Raw genomic sequence first — 20,451 nt, forward strand, 5'->3', positions numbered from 1 at the left:
ATTTTGTTCCTTCTCGTCATTTTGTGTAGCACTGTCTTCTGACCTTTGTTGTAGATCTTTGCTGTAGTTATATACCTTCACATGTACTGAAGTTCGGGTGCAGCTTTACAAAGTTTGGATTTATCCAGCTGTGCCTGGCTTGGGTCTGGCTGCTGTGCTCAGCTCCTTCCCTCTGCTGCCCTTGAGGGTGAACCTGTTGTGCTCCTGTGGTAAGATGTTCTACTCCTGGACTAGATGGGTGGATCTATCCTCTACACTCTCTGCAGGGATTGCAGCTGCAGGGTTACACCCCAGGCATGTATGCCAGGCCTGAGCTGTGCCTTAGAGGGGGCAAGGTGGAGTAGGGGGAAGAGAAGCTCTCCCTCACACTCACTGGGTCTGGGGTAGGCCTGGGCCTGGGGGTTCATGATCGCGGCAGAAATTCCTACTAGAGTTGTTTAGTGCACATCCAAATGTATGCTTCTAGTGCCAGGTGGGTGCATGTTGTGAGACAGGCCATGGCCAGCACACTGTCTAATTGACTCGTAGGCACTTACACAGCACCTGGCCAACTGGCTCTCCATGTTGGTGACAAATAGATTCCAGCACAGGATCTGAGAGTGTGAGTTTTCTGTACAGTCTAGGGTGGCCTTGAACTCACTTTCTATATCAGGCTGGCCTTGAACTTGTGATCCCTTTGCATCAGCCTCTCAAGTGCTAGAAAAGGATTATATATTTAGATATTCATTAAATGTAAACTCTCTTAATTAGGACTTTATTAAAAGGAAGACAAGAACTAAGAAAACATCTCAAAGAAAATATTTACTGAAAAATTAAAAATATACAAAAGTTACATTTCCTGTTATATAGGTCTTGCTTTATCTTGGTCTTAACCATCCAGCAGAAAAGTATAAAAACTAGGTGCATAAAGTAAAGCCATATTAATATGCTGAGCTGTGAAAGGCTCAAGTCAACAACTTCTGAGGATAACCCACTACTATTGTGGACTGCTGGACTGTGTTGGATTGTTTTGCTGAATTCAAGTGCCTATAATATTTAGATGCGAATAGAATACTCATCTCTGACAGGACTAAACATAAAAAGGGGATACAAAGGAAGGACCATTTTGTATTTGTATATACAGAATTTAGGATAGATATCCAGCTACTTTCTCTTAATTCAATGAGAAGATTTGTAGTAATAGTGTTTGGGCAGGATATCCTGTCTGCTTCTGGTACACTGGATAACCACTAAGAAGATAACAATGTACAATGTATTAATTATTGAAAATGTCCTATCAATCAGCTTTGAAACTGTCTCATTGATATTTGTTTCTCAATCAAATAAAAATAAAATAATTAAAAATATAAATATAAGAAAATATTAAAAGTACCTAATAAAATGTCTTTTTTGGAGAGCCCTAACTCTTAAAATTAATACATTAACTCTCATTCTATTGCTATTGACTGAGCCAGCGTCTCGAGAAATGCTGTCACACCACATTGCGTGGCCTGAATCTGAGTCATGAAAATAACAAGAATGCATAGTTTAAGAAAATATTTTGCAATTAAAATGCTCTTGAATTCAAGCTAACCTTTATCGTAACTGGTCTGAATTTGTGAGGATTCTATTGTGCTACTAGCCACTATCAATTTGACATCAAATAATGTACAATTAGTTGATATAGTTCTTTATTGATACTATACATAGCTGAGAGTAAGAGATCAATAAGAAAGAAAACTGATTAGAGATCTAATATTCCTCTCTGATAGATGACCCTATACACTTTTTTTTTTTTTAAATTGGGTACTTTTTATTGCCTTTTTTCTCACTGAGGGAAGTAAAACATAGATGAACATAGAACTCAAGTGAGCCCTAAAACCAACTAAAATAGCAATTTTTATTAAATGCAGAATGGACTCAACACTTTAAAAGAAGAATCAGGTTTTAAAATTTCACTTTGGCCTTATCATTTATTTTTACATTGCAATAATCACATTTTCTGGAGCTGAAGCAGACCATGAGCTGATGAGGACCTTGCAGAGCTGCTTTACAAAGGAAAGCTTTTAGCCAAACCCTTGCTGACAACGTGGTGCAGAGTTTTCTGTCATCTAGGGGAGTTTTTAACTCCTGAGGTCAGTGTTTCAGTGCTTTTCCAGGTAGACACAGAAGTAGCTGTTTCTCCAGCTTTTACAAAGACAGCAATCTAGGGAGTCGGATACTGGAATGTGCCAAACTTGCAACGAAAATTTTTAAATCCCTTTGAAATTACTTTTAACTAATTAACTAATTTTAATTAGTTTTTCTTTTTAATTGATACATAATGATATTTGTAGAGAACAGTGTGATACATCAATACACATATGCAATATGTAATGATAATATCAGGGTAATTACTAATGCCTGTGAAGGCTGTTTATCATTTCTTTGTGCAGGGAATAGTTTAAATCCTCTGTACTAGCTATTTGGAAATATTAGTTGCCATCACTTACACGTATTCTACTGTGCTGCAGAACATTAAGCATTACGCCTTCGCCTTTGGTGGCGCTACGCCTTTGTACCTGTTAAGTATCCTCTCTTCAGCCCCTCCCGCTTCCTGTCCAGTCTCCAGTAGCCACTATTCTACTCCCTTCTTTTATGAGATTCATATTTTTAGTTTCCATATATAATCAGAATGTAGGTAACAGTATTTGGCTTTCTGTTCCTGATTTATTTCACTTAGCATATTATTCTCTAGTTCCATTCATTTTGTATTGAATGGTTGTATCTCACCCTCTTTTATTTTGTGCCAATCTTTCTTGTCCAAGTGGTGTCCCAGTGTCTTGAGGATACGTGTAACAGTGAGCGAAGTGGGTACGACATTCTACTTCTGCTTATCCCCAATACTGGGTTTCCTGGAAACCTGATGTGCTGTTTGCAAACTGTGAAAAGGTGACAGGTAGGTGTCAATGCAGCACTAACCAGTCTGATGTACAAAGTAACAAAACCTTCAACTCAGGTGAAGTTCAAACTCAGAAGTTATTTATTTTTAGGTTAGTTTCAGATTTGGAGTTATCGCCTTCTCCCATTTGGAAGTTTCCCACTGAAGTGGAAACACTAAATAAAAGATAAACATTAGACTTTGAAAAATTATCTCAGTTCAGAGTTGCTATTGAAACCAGCTCCTGTAAGTCCTTGGGGTGTCTGCCTCCTATGGATATTGATGACACATTTTGCATACTATTCACCAAAGTAGCCATTATTACTCAGAACATAGAACATAGAAATTACTGATGTTGTAGCTGCCTGGTATGTGTTCTTGTATCTCAGTAAGGTGTCGTTTACAAATACTTTAATTTATAGGCATGGATTTTACCCACTAACTTGAGGTGCAACTTAGTAGGAACAGTAGTTTGATGAAAGCATTCATGGTGCTGAGAAACACTGCCTCTGTTCCTCAAGCAGCTGATAGACTTGGCTGTCCCATTTTGAACATTCGCACATATCTGGGTTTCCTTGGAGCTGGCACTATATGAAATCAAAGAGGAGTTAATTCTAATGAATGTTAAACCAAAGGTAAGCTCCCTTTCCTGGCACTGGAAAGAATATCTCATTTCTAAGAAGATGAATGAAAAATTAGGAAGAGTGAAGTTTTCAGTTTCCAAATATAGATGTAGATATCTACTTGGATTTTTACACTATCTCATAGAGAAAAGTAAGTTGCATTGGGTAACAACCCTAGAGCCATCCTCTGGGCTTCTGATCTGGGGGTGGAAGGGAAGATGCTATCTCTTTTAATCTTAGAGCCCCTTGCCCCATGGCTGTTGTTTCAATTGCTGAAAGGGCCTGGACGATGTTACCTTATGCCTGTTGCACCCTTCCACCTTCTTTGTTCATGTATGTAGTGTATTCTGACAACCGGGAATTATTTTGCTTTAGAGCAAGCAGGTAATATCTTTGTACTTTCCTTGAAGCCTGGGACAGACTGGCTCCTCCCCAGGCCATACGGGCTCCTCCCCCAGCCTGACAGTTTTGAATGTCATGGTCCTGATCTCACAATTGAGGTTTAGGAGTCCTGTGAAAGCTACTAGGGTGATTTTTCTCACTGCCTTGAATTATTATGGCCATCAACTTCTCAGTCTCTAAAAAAGAAGCAAAGGAGAAGAAAAGGAAAATTAAAACCTGACAAGCTAAATTCCCACTGATGACAAGTGATCTACTCTTTCATTTCTGTTACATAGTATTTTCTCAGAGAAATTCTCTGGTAAGATAGCAGAAAATTGGGAAACTTGTGATGCAGCTCTCCAGTATGAGGGATCTACATAATTCCAAGAATGGATCTATTTTAACGGGTCCAAGTATTGTTAGGATAACCAGTTATCAGTACAATTATGTGAATCAATTTCTAAACCAGGCCTGAGGCAAAACTCAATGTTCTCATAAATGAAATAGGGCAAATAGTGTTTACTTATTAATATTGGTATGAAAATTAATGAGGTGATATATGCAAAGCTCTTATCACTACACCTATCATAAATTAGTACCCAAGATGCAGAAGAAAATATTTGCATACAGAGTCACAGATACATACCCATTTATTTTTCTACTCCCAGACCTTGACTATTTATCCTTCTACTCAGAAAATTTCTTTAACTCAGCATCTAGCCTTTATCTCTAAATTAATTATCAACTGTTATCAACGTTCTATTTGAGCCTTTAAATAGTCTTCTATTTCTTTCACCTGTAAATAGTGACTTTTGACGCTAAGCTGTCAGAGTGGTGATTTTAGAATTCACATAATTCTAAAACTTTAGAATCTTATATGAAAGATGAGGTATATGAGATCCAGGGCCTATATGTAACTTCCCCCAGATCATTCTATTTTCAAAACCAGGTTTCTGTTAGAATTGTGTTTTTACATACATAACAGAGCCATTTGGGTCTAGGAGGACAAAATGCTGTATTTAGATGAAAAAGGCTTCATGTCCACAGGCAAGAGAAGAGTTAATAGTGGTGGGAAGCTCACGAAGTGCATGACCTTGTGAAAGGAAATGCATTTTTCCCATTTCTAAAATAATACACACCCTTTGGTCTGATACAAATGTGTGAGACCCAGATTCTAGATAACATTGGTGAAAATGTTTGCAACCTACAAGTTTTGGCATAAATATTAAGTTACATGTATATACTGGATATATCTGTGAATCTTAATAAATGAATGTACTACTAATAAAATCATTTTCAACAAAACTCATTCACCTGTATTTTATGGATACTGCTTGGTTTGTGGTCACCCATGGTAGGCTGTTTGCAGGCTACCAGAAGAGCTCAGTGGCTTGGAGTTTAGGCTAGGAGTGGGGAAGAACACAGTTGAGACTGTTGCACTGGAACCCAACTCAACAATTTGGAGGCTTAATGTCCTTTTTCTATAAGAGATTAAGAGAAATTGCTTTGGAGGGGCTAGTTGGATAGGGATATCCAACTAATTTCTGCTTCACAGATAGTAAGTTAGTCTTTGGATTTCATTCGATATTTACTGGTTTATAGGGATTAATTACTCCCTGCATAATTAGAAAAGCAAACACAGTTCTAGTTTCTTGTAACACAGATACTCATGAAGTACAAGAATGGCAAATGCATTTCAGCTCAAGGGTACTGTTCAATTAGCTGGTAGGAGTGGCTTAGAAGACTGCAGAAAAAGATCTTGAGTTGAAGTGCAGGTCAGCTGTACAGACACCCAAGCGATTTGCCAGCATCTGCCGTAGGCTTAGGTAGAGACAACACATGCACACGATGGCATTAGAACTGAGGTTTTGGTTATGATCCTGGCATCACCAAGAGATCCTCAGCAAGATCTTCAGTCACTCTAGGCCTCGGTTGTCCTCATTTGCAAAAGAAATATCAACATGGGTGGGTTTCCTTCCATGACCAATTTTGGTTCTTATATCTTCTATGTCTGAGAAGAGGTGGTATTTTATGTCAACTCAAATTCACCTTCACCACGAAACATTTTCCTTCGTGACCACAAGAGTGTAATTCTACTCTACGTACTTGCTAGGTTCTTGTGAGATTAGATTCCAGAGAATGTGCGTGAAAATATAAACTGGAAAGCCTGCATAAATATTAAGCCACAATAATAGCTTCAGCAACCCCAGTAGTAAGCGTTCTAGAAAGTTAAGAATATGAAAGAAATTCTTTTCCTTTTGAAGAGCATTTTCAGAATATTCTTTTGGCTATAGCAAAGGAAAATAAAATTAATACTGATATTTTTAAAGAGTGGAAGCTGAATGTGTTTGACTTGGAACTTTTTATCACCCCTTTGTGGTTCCTAGGATGAGACAGAATTGCTGAATTTTCTTTCACTGTTAGGAAAAAGGAATCAACATGCTTGTTTGTTATGAATATTTAGAAAGTCTTTTTCTTACCAGTCCCCATGAAGTCAGTCTTAACATTGACACAGATGATTTTTTTTTTGGGGGGGGCTTAATTTTAGCTACATCATTTTCCCCAGTTTTTATTGAAATAAGGACATTCCACATGTTGTACCATGAGTGTAAATGATTCGGACTCCAGACAAGTGGCAAGTGAGCTCTCCCGAGGTTGTCCAGAGAGAGGTGTGGAAAGCGCACACATATTGCAGACATCATAGCTTTCCTGCTTTGGAGTTTATGGTTTTATTTTCTTACACATTGTCACCATGGAAGGCTGGTAGGCATGTTTGCAGGTCAGGGGAGCGTCTTAATGAACTTAGCACATGCCTGCCACTGGCTCTGGAGGAAAGCCCACTCATCTCTCTGGGCCTCTGTTTTCAGATCAGACTCCGACCCCCACGAGATTCCTGAAGAACTGTGAGGAGGTGGGCCTCTTCAGCGAGCTGGACTGCTCCTTTGAGCACGAATTCAGGAAGGCGCAGGAAGAGGAGAGCAGCAAGCGGGTAGGTTTGCTCGGGTGGACACCAGGACAGGTGACCCCTGAACGCCTGCTGAAAAGCTTCCGTGTGGAAACTAGTAGCACTGCAGATTATGAGGGCTTGGAACAGAATTTAATCTATGGGCAAGTGATTGCTCCAGTTTTTAAGTTGATGAATCTTTTATTGTGGTAGAACCTAAAGTTCAGGTAAATCATTGGAAAAAGAGCTATCTGAAAAATGAAGTTCAAGGCCCTTGCTGCAAAGTTACCTGGGTCTTAAAGGTGTGTTGAACAAATTCACAGATTAATTCTGTTCTCAAACAATTGTGTTACTTTGCTCAGTGTTTAATTGCAGGACTGATGTGGGTGGTGAGTGCAGAAGGAAAAAGACAAAGGGCCAAAAATTAGGTGAATAATGGTAAGAAAGGGGATTTCATCTGACTTGGGCCCAGAGCATAACTATCTGCCATAATCTTTCCCGTCCTTCTCTACCAGATTTTTAATTACTTCCTGTTCATGTGACCTGGTCAGATTAGTGGACATCTGTTGTTGGGGAAATGAGTAAGTTAGCTACAAATAGATTGGCCACATTTGTCCTTATAAGAAATTCACCTCATGAAACTCTTAAGGATGTATTGGATTTTTAATCACAATATTGGACTGGAATTTTAAAATCACTTTGCAAGATTAAGCAAAGGAAATGTGGTCGTAAGGAAATATGACAAGGCGGCTTTTTAGTGTTCTTTTCATTGCTGTCATAGAGCATTTAGTGAATGCTCACAATGCCCTAAACAACAAATTAGACACAGTCCATGAGCGGAAATGTAAAATGTGAAAGGTGATTGAAGGGAAGCACCAGCGAGGTAGTAACGAATTCCGAGATTCCAGCTGTTCCATCCCAGAAGAACTGTTAAAAGGCCCCGAGGTTTCTCAGAGTATTTCAAAGGCTTTGCATCTTCCTCTACGTGAAATCATAATAATCCCTCTCCACCAGATTTTTCTTGTCACATTCTCACATCATGGTGGCCCAGGGCTTATGCTCAGTCTGTACTGCTTTAGGAAAAGTCATGAGAAGAGGGATACGATATCTCAATCAATTCATTTTATTTATACTTATCCATTTACATTTTATCCTCTCTCCACTCCCCTGCCAAACAACATTAAATGCTTCTCTCTCTCTCTCTCTCTCTCTCTCTCTCTCTCTCTCTCTCTCTCCCCCCCCCATGCGTGGTATTAGAGATTGAACTCAGGCAGTACAGAGCTACATCCTCAGTTTTTTTCGTTTTTGTAAACATTTAGGCAGTTTTACAACAAAGCGTCACTGAGTTGCCTGCACCAGCCCCAAGTTTCTGATGGTCCTCTCAGGTAGCTGTGATTATAGGTGTGTGCCATGTTGCCTGGTCACCTTTCCCCCCTTTTTGAATGAAATTGTATATAACAATTATTATTTGCCTAGCATTTAAAAATTAACTTGACTAAAATGGAAGCTACATGTCTATATTCTCTTGTACTAGAAGTAGAGTTTTAAAAACCTATGAAAATGGCAAGGGAGAAGAAACAAGTTTCACTTCATGAATTTCCTCTAGTTGAGCAATAAATTTAGTTCTTCTGGTAAATATATATTTATTGAATAAAGATAGTGTCTGGGGTGGGGTTAAGTTCATTGCTCTAGGTAGTGCAGCTTAGCTTCTTATATTAAACTGAACTGTAAGACTGAACTGTAAGAATGTTGTGTACTTGGTCCATATTGGCCTCTTTTCTTTTCTTTCTTTTCTTTTCTTTATGTTTTAGGAAAGGGTCTTACAGGGTGTTCAGGGTCTCACAACTAGATCAGACTCATAGTGATCCGCCTGTTTACAGCCTCCCAAGAGCTGGGATTATAGGCACGTGCCTCCATGCTCAGTCTCAATCACTGTCTCGGTGTGTCCTGGGTGCGGGGCTTGCACAGCAGGCCCAAGGATTGAAGCCCCTGGTCTCTGTGCCTGCTTGAAGGTGCTTTAATTCACTGAGCTATTTGGCCAGCCCTGGCTTCCTTTCTTATGGACTGGCTTGAATTGAAGCTTGTGCCCTTGACTCACCTAAAGACATTTGCCAGGAACAGTTTCATAAAGCCCACAGCAAGGGTGTGGTTTTCGATAGTCTTCATTATATTATTCATGATTTCCTATATGAAGCCCTGTGTAAGGACTTCTTGCAGGTCTGAATTCCAGGAAATGGTTTGATTCCCTTGAGGAACTGAAATATTTTCTCCTTGTGGATGTGAGACTCATGTAGCTGGTTCTGTTTCTCTTTCTGTTTGACTGTTAGATTAACATAAATCCAAGTTTTCAACTTGGAGAACTTTTTAGAATACTATAAAGAGCAATAATTTATTTCCCTTCCTATGCAGACTTTTAGTTCAAGTTTATGTTTTTGCTGGTCCTGATTTTGAATTTAAAATCAAAAATACTTTTGTGTTCTATGTGTTTCATGATTTGCTTTAAATTCTTTATGGGTTGAGAAAGAATACAAATCATTACATTTACAAACTAAGATAATTACCTAAGTGACATTGAGGAAGAAGACTATCATGGCTGTAGAGCTATTTATTTTCTGTCGTAAGTGTTGTTCATAGCCATGGGATTATGCTGCCCCGTGGATGGGGGACCCTGTGGCAGCTCCTGCTGTGGCTTAGGGCTGATTGTGAGGACAGTTCCTACTTGTGCCAGAGCCTTGTTTCTGGGCACGGAAGCTGGACAACATTCAGATTGTTCAATCTTCCTCTTCCTTTGTCTTATTCCAGCCAGAGGGCCTGGAGCGGCTGTCCTCCTGAGGCCTATAGCAAGTGAATCATCCACCTGCCAAGTGGGCGTTGATAGCGGCCTTTACCTCAGGGGCAGGGAAATGAAGAAGGGGATGAATGATCTTCAATCTGATGACATTCTTTTACCTTTCCCTGGATCACACTTCTGCAGTTATCAATATTCTTGGCATAGTGCCTCCTCTAGCTCCTACTTCATTTATTCTTTCACTTCCTTAAAAATTCAGATAGTAGGTCCTTAATTATAGCCTGTCTAATAATTATCTTTGCATGTTGCTGTCTTTCTCATTTATGCTTTACACTTGGATGATTATTTTCTTTTAATTATGTATCTCAACTGTCTTCTGGTTTCTTTGCCTCTGTATATTTTAACAAAAGACCTGGATTGGTTCATCAGCAAGTTTTCGTAAAACAGGGGCTGGATTAATTCATCTAGAGAGAGAAAGCTTTCATTTGAACTTTCTAAGTGCTTCATGACAAAATATTGGGAAAGCTAAGCTGGTCCTGGCTTCTGTCTTTAAATTTCTTCCTACAATTTGGTCTAGAAAACTCTGCTATAGAGCAAATAGAGAATTGATTCTTTCTTAGCCTACATGGCTGTTCATGGAGAAAATTCTGTTCAGCACACTTCTAATCTTGGCACTTTTCCCCCAAAGCATCTCCTCAATGTATGTATGGAACAAGGACAGGCTATAGCAAGTCACATCCAGTGGCAAAAGACCCCAACATCTGTGTATCTAGCACATTCTGCAATGCTCTCTATTTTGTAGGGTAAAATAAGCTCACAGTTTCAGATCTCTTTAACAAGCTCTTTAGTAATTTTCCTCTTTGGAAAAACATGTAATTCACTAGCAGGAATCACAAACTTCAGCATGCCTATGACTTAGAACTCAAGCTAGTTCTAAAACATAGAGACACTTTTTTTTTTTTTTTTAGAACTGGGGATTGAACTCAGGCCCTTGCACTTGCCAAGGAAGGGCTTATTCTACTCAGCCATCTCCCAGGCCCAAGACACTTTTTTTTAAAAAATTCATTATTTTTTTTTATGTATTTGGTACAAGGTCTCACAATACAGCTTGGACTCATAGTGATCCTCCTGTTTTGAGCCTTCCCAGCACTAGGATTATAGGCAATGTGCCACCTTGCCTGGTCTCCATGGCCTGGTTTAGCATGCCCTGGGGGTGGGGCTGGTGCAGCCTGTGGTGCCTGGGATTGAACTCCAGTCCCTGCACTTGCCTAAACAGCCACTTAGTCCACTGAGCTATCTCGCTGGCCTGAGACACTTTTGTTCATCAGGTTTCATTCAATAATAATTTTTTCATTAGCAAAAAATAAAATAATGATTTTTTCATTTGCTCACTATATTTCAAGCATACTCTAAGGCATTGGTGACCGTACCACTGAATACACATTATTAAAAAAAACAATCACAAAGTTGTTGTCTCTATCTAGCTTACTTCTGGTGGAGAAGACTAAAGAGTGTATCAAATGGAGATAAGTGCAATGAGACAAATGCAGCAGGGATGGGATCCAAGGAGGGCGAGGCTGGTCTGAGAAGGCATCTTTGGAAGGGGGCCTGTGAACAGAGACCTGAGGAGAAGCCCTGAGCCAGCTGAGAACTGGAGGGAAGAGTGATCTGAGTTGAGAGAATACGAGTGCCAAGGCCTGCGACTGAATGATGGGTTGTGTGTGGGAGGGTGTACAGAGGCGAGTTTGGCTGGAGGAAGGTGAACGGTAAGGACAGAGATCGAGTGTGGGAGGGCCGATCCAGGAGAGCTTCACCAGCCCTTTGAGGGCCTTGGCTGTCACTGTGAGGGAAATGGGGAATGGTAGGATCTGACATGATGTTTTAGAGAGATCATTTTGGCTGCTAAATTAAAAGTCAGTGGTTGGACAGCAGTGGCAGAGATGCAGAATCCAGTTAGCTGGGTATTTGAAAGAATCTAGATTAAGATGGTAGCAGATTGGCCCAAAGTGAAGATGTTAGGGGAGGGGAATAAATTCTGATTATATTTTGAGGTCAGAGGCGTAGGATTAGACTGTGGAGTGATAGGATGAGGAGAATGAAGGATGAGCCCAGGCTTGTGGCCTGTATTACTAGGAGAGGAGGAGGGAGGGAGAGAGAGAAGTTGGAGAGGTTTGCTTTAGACTTGTTAAGTAAAGACACTGGGCTGGTAGATCAGTACAGAAGTCTGGAATGCAGGGATGAAGCTGAAGCTGGATGTGTAGATTTGGATGTGGGGGACACAAAGCTGGGGTTTAAGTGCATTAGGTAGGGTAGAATCAGCAGGAGTAGATGGAGGTGAAGGAGAGAGGACTGAGCGCAGAGCTAGGCAGAGTCTTTCTAATCCTTCACGACAGAGTTGAGCTCCCCTTGGTGGCCAGAGATGGTGCAAAAGCCCCCGAGGTGGGAAGAAGTAAGCTAAGTGGGGGACCCCAGCCCCTGTAGAAATGTTGAAAGGACAATCAGCATCGATTTTGTGTTCTACATTAGAGGAAAGAAAAATTTCAAAAAGATCTTTAAAAACCAAATAGAATGAAAGAGAAGACTAAATTGATCTTTTACACGTAATTGCTTTTGTGTTTTTTTAAAAATAAAACTTGTAACTTTTGTGTTAATTTTTATAAAAAAGAAATTCAGTTATACATCTAAGGAGCAGGAGTTAACTTTATTCGTGTGTGTGTGTGTGTGTGTGTGTGTGTGTGTGTGTGTGTGTAAGGAAGGAAGGGCAAATGAAAGGACGAGAAATAAACTCCTTTGTCTTGCCCAGAGAAATCTAACATTACAGCCTGACATAGTTAAAGACCTTGAAGATGAAAAGCATGCTGTATAAGTGCTAAGTGTTGTTATTCTCCCATAGGACCTAAATATGACTCATTATGCTGATGCAGAAATAGCAAATTAGGACATTTCCATGCTCTAGAATTCCTACCCAAATGATGAAAAGTGCAATCTATCCCCAGAGAGTATTGACTGTTTAACACATGGCAACAGGGGACAAGCTCAAATCTTAAGATCTTGGATCTCGGCTCAACAGGAGTCACAGAACAGGGCACAGCCAGGTCAGCCTCTGTTCAGAAAGAAGACTGTGCGATACAATTAAATTCTGCACCTAGAAGTCACGTTACCTGATGCCACCCATTACTTTGAGAGAGAGTGCAGAGAGGGAAGCCCCACCTTCTCACACAGGCTTTCATTCATTCCTCCTCTGGGCTACAGGGCTTTTCTCTGGGGAGGGGATGAGTGGCACTGGATGGAAAATGAGATACCAAGTTGAGCAAACTTGCAACAGCTGCATGTTTCCGGTTATGTTAACATGTGGCTTCTAAGATATGTGTGTAAAACAATCCTTCCCTCTCCCAGAAGTCTGGGGGAAAAGAATATTCTGAAACCTAAACTTGGTTTTATCCAGGTTTTGAAAAGTCACTGTGTTTACCTAATCCTAGTAGATGAGTTCATTTTTGATCTTTTCCATTTTTTTTTTTTATCAGCATGGCTGAAAAGAAACACTCACGGACAGTGGTTATCAGAGATGACAATTTATTTCTTTCCTCACCCCATTGACTTGAGAACTCATGCCTTGTACGCGAAGCATTCTTCTTGGCTTCCTATTTTTGCACACTGCAGATGTAAATAATTTTGAACTTTCTCTGTCTAAGTTAAAGTTACACCCTCATCCTAAGTGGAAATTGACGCAGGAAGAGAGTTGGGCATGATCCTTGCATCCCAGTCCAGGGAACGACTAAATCAGGGGCTAAACTGGAAGCCATTCATGCGTTTTGTGTCACTGGGATTCAGGAGTAATGAGTACAGTGCTCACAGGGTACTGGGCAGCCACTGCCACATACATACTTGAATGAACTAGGATGTGATCTCAAGTTCTGCCTCAAACTGAAAATGGAGTGGACAAAATGAAACAAAACAACAAGCTCAGGATTTTATATTTGTTTTCAGTGGAAAGTCAGGTCGTTGCCAAAGCTATAACATACACAGGGTATTTTCTTGTAAAGAACAAAACCCTTGCATGAAATATGCTTGGTGTGAATGGTGAGGGATGCCTATGGCTTGGAGGGATGCTGAGGAAGGTAGCAGATATTTGTGCCTCATCTCCTTTGGAAAGTTTGTGTATTGCATGTTTTTCACTGTACTGGCTAAATCCTTGTACCCTGACTTTGACAGAAGAGGAAACGTATATCATTACCTCTTAAGGCTGAGCACTTAGTTTGTATACTAAATTATTCCACATTTTGAAGCTCTGCCTTCAGCTAACATATGGCAAATTAAAATAGGGAGGTAGCGTGGTAGGGATTGCACCAGAAAGGCTCCCAGCCTGTGTCTGATTTTATTGATTTTTGAGTTCAACGTTATTTAAATTATTTGTTGTAGATTTTATTCAGATTTTCTATCATATGGCATTTGTTCTGGTGAAATGGTGGTATAGTTCTACCTTGTGTCTTGAGAACTGATCCAAAGCCTGTGGATTGCAAAGGTTGCACGTTCACTTTGTGTCTGTGATGAGCGTTCTCATGTGGGACACTAGTGTTTCCACTTGAAGCTATGGAGTAGAGGAGCCAGGGAGAGTCTGGGCCCTAGTGTAGGATATGATGATCACTACAGGAATCTAGACATTAATGTTGGCAACCTGTATAGAAGATACTGCAGAAGAAATCATATATACTTGTGCCAGCATTTCCTGTTCACTTGCAACTGGGTATGGTAATGACCAAAGTATTTACATATTCATGAAGTATACTCAGGTCCAGAAAGGACATTTTGCACATGTTATTAATGATAATTTGATTTTGGCCCCATTAGTTAACTGGGAATAATTATAGGTAGTTAAACAAGTAATATGGTCCTCATTTGAAATGCAAAGGAAAAATCTATGAGAGAAAGAGAGCGAGTGGTCAGCACATAAGACCTCCTGCTTTTCTCCTGCTTCTACTTCTTTGTGCCGTCTCTGCCCTCTTGTCTTCTGCATGTTTGGAGTCTCAGGTAGTTGGTTTACTTACTCATTCTCTTCAGAAAACCCACCAGTCTCACATCTTGACAAGCAGCTCCTTTATCTTTATATCTAGCCCTCATCTTAGACCCAAATCTTAGTCTCTGGCTTCTGGTAGCAGCCCCTGTTACTGGGGTTCCTCTTAGAATATACTCTGCAGCCCCTAGCTCAGCATGCCCAAAGCCATTCTCAGGGGCTTTTCTGTCTCTGTCGGAGGCACTTCTGTGCTGCGCTCCCGCCCTTCTGTGCACCTCCCTGTCCCAGCAGTGTGCGGAATATCCACTCTCCCTTTCCTGCTCATCTCTAGCTTGATGGTGCCAAGTCCAAGGAAGTTCCGTGAAGTTTAACATGCCTTTAAAGAAACGCTGGCAATGAGCGTTACTGTAGAACAAAATCCATTTTTAAAAATAAAATGAACTGAAATGTTTCAAAGAAAAAAACCCCAAAACAAACAAACAAACAAAACCAAAACAACAACATAAACCATAACTTGTTCTTAAAGCTTTTTGCCTCTTGCTCACGGTTAGAAGCTCCTTCATATATCATCATGGCTTAAAAGCCGAAGAGTTGGCGCAAGGCATGATGGGTATAAAAGAGAAGTAAGTTTCTGGGACCCGTGATCAACAACACCATGACCTATTTTACTATATGCAATAACAGCATGTGGTCAGCCAGCTCCAGATTATACACCGTTCAATCCATGGAGCCTATCTAAAAGCACCAAATGGTGGATGGGGCGGGGCACTAAAAATAATACAGGAGAAAAAAAAACAAACAAAAAACACCTAAACAAAAATAATCCAAAATACGGCAGAGCCCAAGATCAGCAGGGCCCACGGTCTGTTCAGACCCAGCCCCCCAGGACCGCTTGTTTGGTCAGACCCTGCCTTCCCATCAGGAGGCCTTGCTGCAGCTGAAAATTAGTGCAATTGAATTATTTGGCTCGGATGATCTTCACTAAAACAATTATGAAGCTCAGATTTAAAGGCCTTGAATAAGGCAGCTTTTCCCAGCAGGGGACATAGGATGATCTTTGTGTTCCAGGCTGAGTTGGGTTTTCAGCTTGTTTAATTCCTGTCTTACCTGTCTGGAGGCAGGCAAGCCAGGAAGGGATTTCAAAGTATTAACCCAAGTGGAGTCATAGCATGGCATGCACCATCTTCTCCCAGGCCACCAATTTGCAGCTGTGATTATTACAGGACTTCCACTGCACCGGGCAGGCCCACAGAAGTGGGCTGAGCCCTGGGGGCAGAAGCCTTTACCTTCTGGCGAAAGCTCATGCTGTCCTTTGTGGGCCTTATGTCTGTGCTCCCAAAGGCAGGCAGGAAAAGAGATCTGCGTTTTGGTTCAGATTCAACTAAAATGACTTAAAGACGAAGCTTCCGCTCCAGGCAGAAAACAGTGCTCACAATTGGAAAATTGGACCCAATGTTGGCCTCAGTGAGCATCTGTAGCTAAGGCACCTACCTACCTGGGCCCCTCACAGAGACGCGAGAAGAGCCTGACATTGTAAAAAGTGAAAAGGAAAATAATATAATAGTTGCAAGAACCAGCCTTCCCCTGTGTCATCTCATGAAGTGTGGGTCAAAGCAGGTATGGGAGTGATTTACTCCGGGAACCTTGCTTAGTTAGCATTTGTGTGTTGTTAAGTTATTTCCATACTGATAAGGCCAAGGCCAGGAACTGGGATTCCGATCATGCCTCCTGCCATATTTCCAGCATGTTGGCTGTCAACTCAAACCCAGGGTACAATTACTGAGTTTTGCCTCAGAGCCACACAGGGACATTTTCCCTTGCTCCTCACCCAGTGATGACCATAGACCAAATGTCTAGGGAAGTTTAGGGAGAGGTGAGATTTGCCCCTCCCCCAGGTAACCTGCCCCCACATTCCTCATTTTATGGAGTTAGCTCTCTCTCTGGCAAACCAGAGGGGCTCACTGGTAGGGTGGGAAATGAAGCCAGAACATTACTCTTAAAACACACAGTGTCATCTGCTTGCCTGGTCTGTGGGCAGCAGTTTACGTGATTCAGGCTTCTCTGGACCTTTCTGGTTGTTGTTCTTCACCTTCTGGGATCTTAAAAGCTTTTGTGGATGTGTTAGCACCTATGACTTTTCTATAGGACAAATCCAGCTCTCCTTTGGGTCTTCCAGGAAGTTGAATTACAAGAGAACTTTACGCTCAGCATCTGCTCTAAGTACATGTTTTCTAACAAAACTCACAGATGGAAAGGTGAGACCATTGCATAAACTGACATTTTGGCCTTTGACCAGAAATCAAAAGCGAGCTATTTTATGTTATTGTTTTTTTTTTTGGGGGGGGAGAGGGGATCCCACCTGCAATCTTGCACTGCATTGTTGAGCACCCTGGGGGCTCCATAGTTCTTCTGCTAAGTGAGGACCTCACATTTTGGATTTAGTGTGGCTACAGCCGCAGGCATCCCTGGGATTTGAGTTACGTGCAGAAGACACCATCTGCTTTATGAAAACTTTGAAAGCTGATCACAGTACTGACTGAACCCTGCCTGGGCTGGTGCCAGGCACAGCCTTTCACTGTAGTTTTACTTTGGGATGGGGGCATACTCAGGTTGTGTGAGCAGCCATCTCCCCAAGGACAGGCAATGGGTTGGGTAAGACTCTCAAGTGGCCTATGCATAGGTGATGTTGTGCTGGTCATTCTGAATCATAGAAATGTCATCTTGTTCTCGGCTTTTCCTGGTATAATCTGTTATTTACAGCACTCAGGAATGCCCAGAGGATTCATGAATATGTTATCACTGGATCTGTGGGCATGGTGGGTGAAGCATTCCTATTTATTGTCCCCCAGCCAGAGTGACCGGAGCTCAGGATGAGGACACCTGTGACCTTCAGTGCTCTAGAATGGAAGGTGCCTACGAGCTCCGTTCTTATAACCCGTCTGTCCATCCATCGGCTAGCACTAGAAACAAGATGTGCCGATCCTGGTGGTCTCTTTTAAAGTGTGCTGTGCCAAAGAGCTCTTTTTTGTGGGGCTGGTCCACCCCAGAATGGCCTCCCAATGCTTCATTATTCACCCTATTCCATGCATTGATGGTGAAGTAATGATGAGTCTTGTCTGAATCTTTAATAAGGACACAGTCTGAACTCTATTCCATCATTCTCTACAAGTTGCTTGTGATTTCATTTTTTCTCACTTCTGAAATAGGCCTTTAAACCACTTTGAAGGTAGAAACATAGGTAGTTTCAATGAACCAAGATCTCTGAAGGATATAAATTTTTGCTGATTTTGACATAGAGAGTTTTAGACTAACATATCACAGTATTTCACCTAGAATATTCTTTCTATATTAATAAGAGGTCCTGGGGACAGGGCTCCAACATTCATATGTGTCGACACAATAACACAGTGTTGCTCACTGCCTGACAGGAAAAATTTCTTCATGCATATCAGAAGTAGGTGACTAATTCCTTATTTCTGGTCTGTGTTAAAGGTTCTTTTTAAATATTATTTTAATGCATACAAATGTGTGTGTATGTTAAGCAAAGTGGGACCATCCAGGATTTGGGTATTCCTTGCCCATTTCTTGAAAGGTCTGACAAGCACTCTTATCAGGACCTAAAAATTGCCCACAAATGTCCAAAACTATATCAACTTTAACAGACATTTGCTATCCAAGTATAGCCACCTGCTGCCCCCAGGGAACAGGGCACTACTCATTTGTCCGTCAGTTGAGTGTTAATTTGTTCATTTACCATTAGTGGTGATGGATTTGCACAAGTCCAAACACACATCCCCCCCCCCCCGCCCATGAGTCCCTTATGACCAGATGCTCAGACTGCAAGACAGCTGGCCAGGGCGGGGGACAACCTGCGACCACAGGAGTGAAGACCTACCTGGACTTCACCAGTACGTTTCTTCCAATGGAATGCAACAGTCACAGACCACTCCTACCCCATGCTGCACTCTTAATACAATGCAGAAGTATCCTTTGAGGGAATAAAGCATCAGTTAATAGCACCAATAGTCTTTCAATGTTATTTTACTTTCTGTCTTGTTTTCTCTTTCTAAATTACACTGTCTTTCAACAAAAAGATTCTCCCAATACCACAGTAAACATCTGCATCAAATAACACTGCTTGGTTGTTTGTGAATATGCTTTACAAGCCAAACTGGAGATGTATTTACAGAAAAAATATCTAAGAGACTCATATAGAAGGGAGCCATGGATTTTTGATTTTTATAGATGAGTGGATGTTACAAGGGAGAGAACGGATGGTGCTCTGGTGTGTGCCAGGAACGGCTTGGAAGGAATGTTCCTGTGGTAATAATTTAGTCAGTTTCTTCATGGGATTTCTTCAGCATGTCCTGCTGGATTTATTGGCACTTTATCAAAGGGTAGGTCATATTCCAGCAGAGCCTTGTCCCTCAGTATGAACTGGTTGACTCAGGGCAGTTTCCAAGTAGCAGTCTGTGACTTCCGGTATTCAGTGGTTCCCTGGTTGGTCCTTGACTTCCCAGTCAGAGCCTCTGCTTCCTCATCCCCTTGCCCCTGGCTTTTTCAGAGCTCTTTCAAGTTTGCAGCCGAGTCCATCCGATGTACTTTATTAGCTAGCTGCAGACAAGGTCCAAAAACAAATGTTAATATTTGTGCTCCTCTTTTCCATCCATTGGAAGGAAGACAGAGGCTATTCCTGATTTCTTTTTAAAAAAGCAATCCCCACTTCCTACAACCCCTGGCAGAGGTAACCTGCTTCTAGTGCCAAGATCCCTTTCCTAACAGCTGTTTGGTGATTCTGTGTCACTGGGCTGACTGTAAAATCAGGCTCATCCTTTTAATTACCTGTTCATATTTCAGCAGTGCCGAGCTCTGTGGCGCAGGGAGAGGGGATAAGCCTTCATTGTAATGGACTTTTAGTAAGACTATCTATGAGATAAGAGTCCTAAATCTTGGCAGTCTCTCTGGAGTGCACACTTCGTGATTGCACACAAATTCTTGGCTCCCCAGAGCCGAATTGTAAATGGAGTGCAGTACGCAGAGCTGGGTAATAAGATACTGCAGATACATTTTAGAGCAAGGTGCACTTTTGCTTTATTTATGAAGATAGACATGCTGGTTGAGGGCTTAATCACAGCTGATAAATCATTTTAAGAAAGCCTATTAGAACCATATGCTGATTTTTGCATTAATATAGTATGTCTGTTTCCAGTCTAATAAGACAGGGTTTTTCCCCATGTGCTCTGTGTCTCTCCAGTGTGGACTATTTATCTGTTTAAGTGATATCACTTGTGTGGGAGCATTTATCTCTTTAAGAGGTTCCATTAATAAAAGAAGGTGAAAGGAAGAGGGGAGGCCAAAGGAGGGAAGCGCCCATTACACAGGGCCTCGGTGTGTGTACATGTGTGTATGCCTGTGTGTGTGCACATGTGTGCAGACATGTGTGTGTTTATGGAATTATAAAGAAAGAATCAAAAAGCTGAGAACAGGAAACAGCTCAATTAGAGTTTCGGAAGGCTGTGGATTGGTCCTCTTTTGGCATAAGGGAGTCATTTCAGCCCAGGTGGTTATAATACTGTAGTAAAAGATTATCTGAAGTTGGGGGTGGGGACTGACATTTTCGTTACCTCACTTCTTCCCGAGCTCATGGAGGTTGGCCCCAGGAACAGGTTCCAAGGCTCTTTAATAAGAGCCATATTGGGGCTCCAATTCTGTGCCAAGCTCTGTTTATCACTAATTGCAGGGGGGCCTGCAGATCTTTTCTATTATTTCCTGATTATACCTCTGTTCTTTTTATTATCTTGCCAA

General features: G+C 41.3%; 1 protein-coding gene across 3 annotated transcripts in view; it reads left to right on the forward strand.

Moving 5' to 3' along the window:
* Nucleotides 1–20,451, forward strand: part of Creb5 (cAMP responsive element binding protein 5) — a 421,895-nt gene that overhangs the window by 100,398 nt on the left and 301,046 nt on the right. For all 3 annotated transcript variants that reach the window (XM_023709868.1, XM_023709869.1, XM_023709870.1), the window contains exon 4: nucleotides 6,771–6,892. In XM_023709868.1, coding sequence (XP_023565636.1) covers nucleotides 6,771–6,892 — 122 coding nt within the window. The remainder of the gene's footprint in view (nucleotides 1–6,770; nucleotides 6,893–20,451) is intronic.

Source organism: Octodon degus, unplaced genomic scaffold (genome assembly GCF_000260255.1).
Source record: "Octodon degus isolate 3935 unplaced genomic scaffold, OctDeg1.0 scaffold00015, whole genome shotgun sequence".
NCBI lineage: Eukaryota > Metazoa > Chordata > Mammalia > Rodentia > Octodontidae > Octodon > Octodon degus.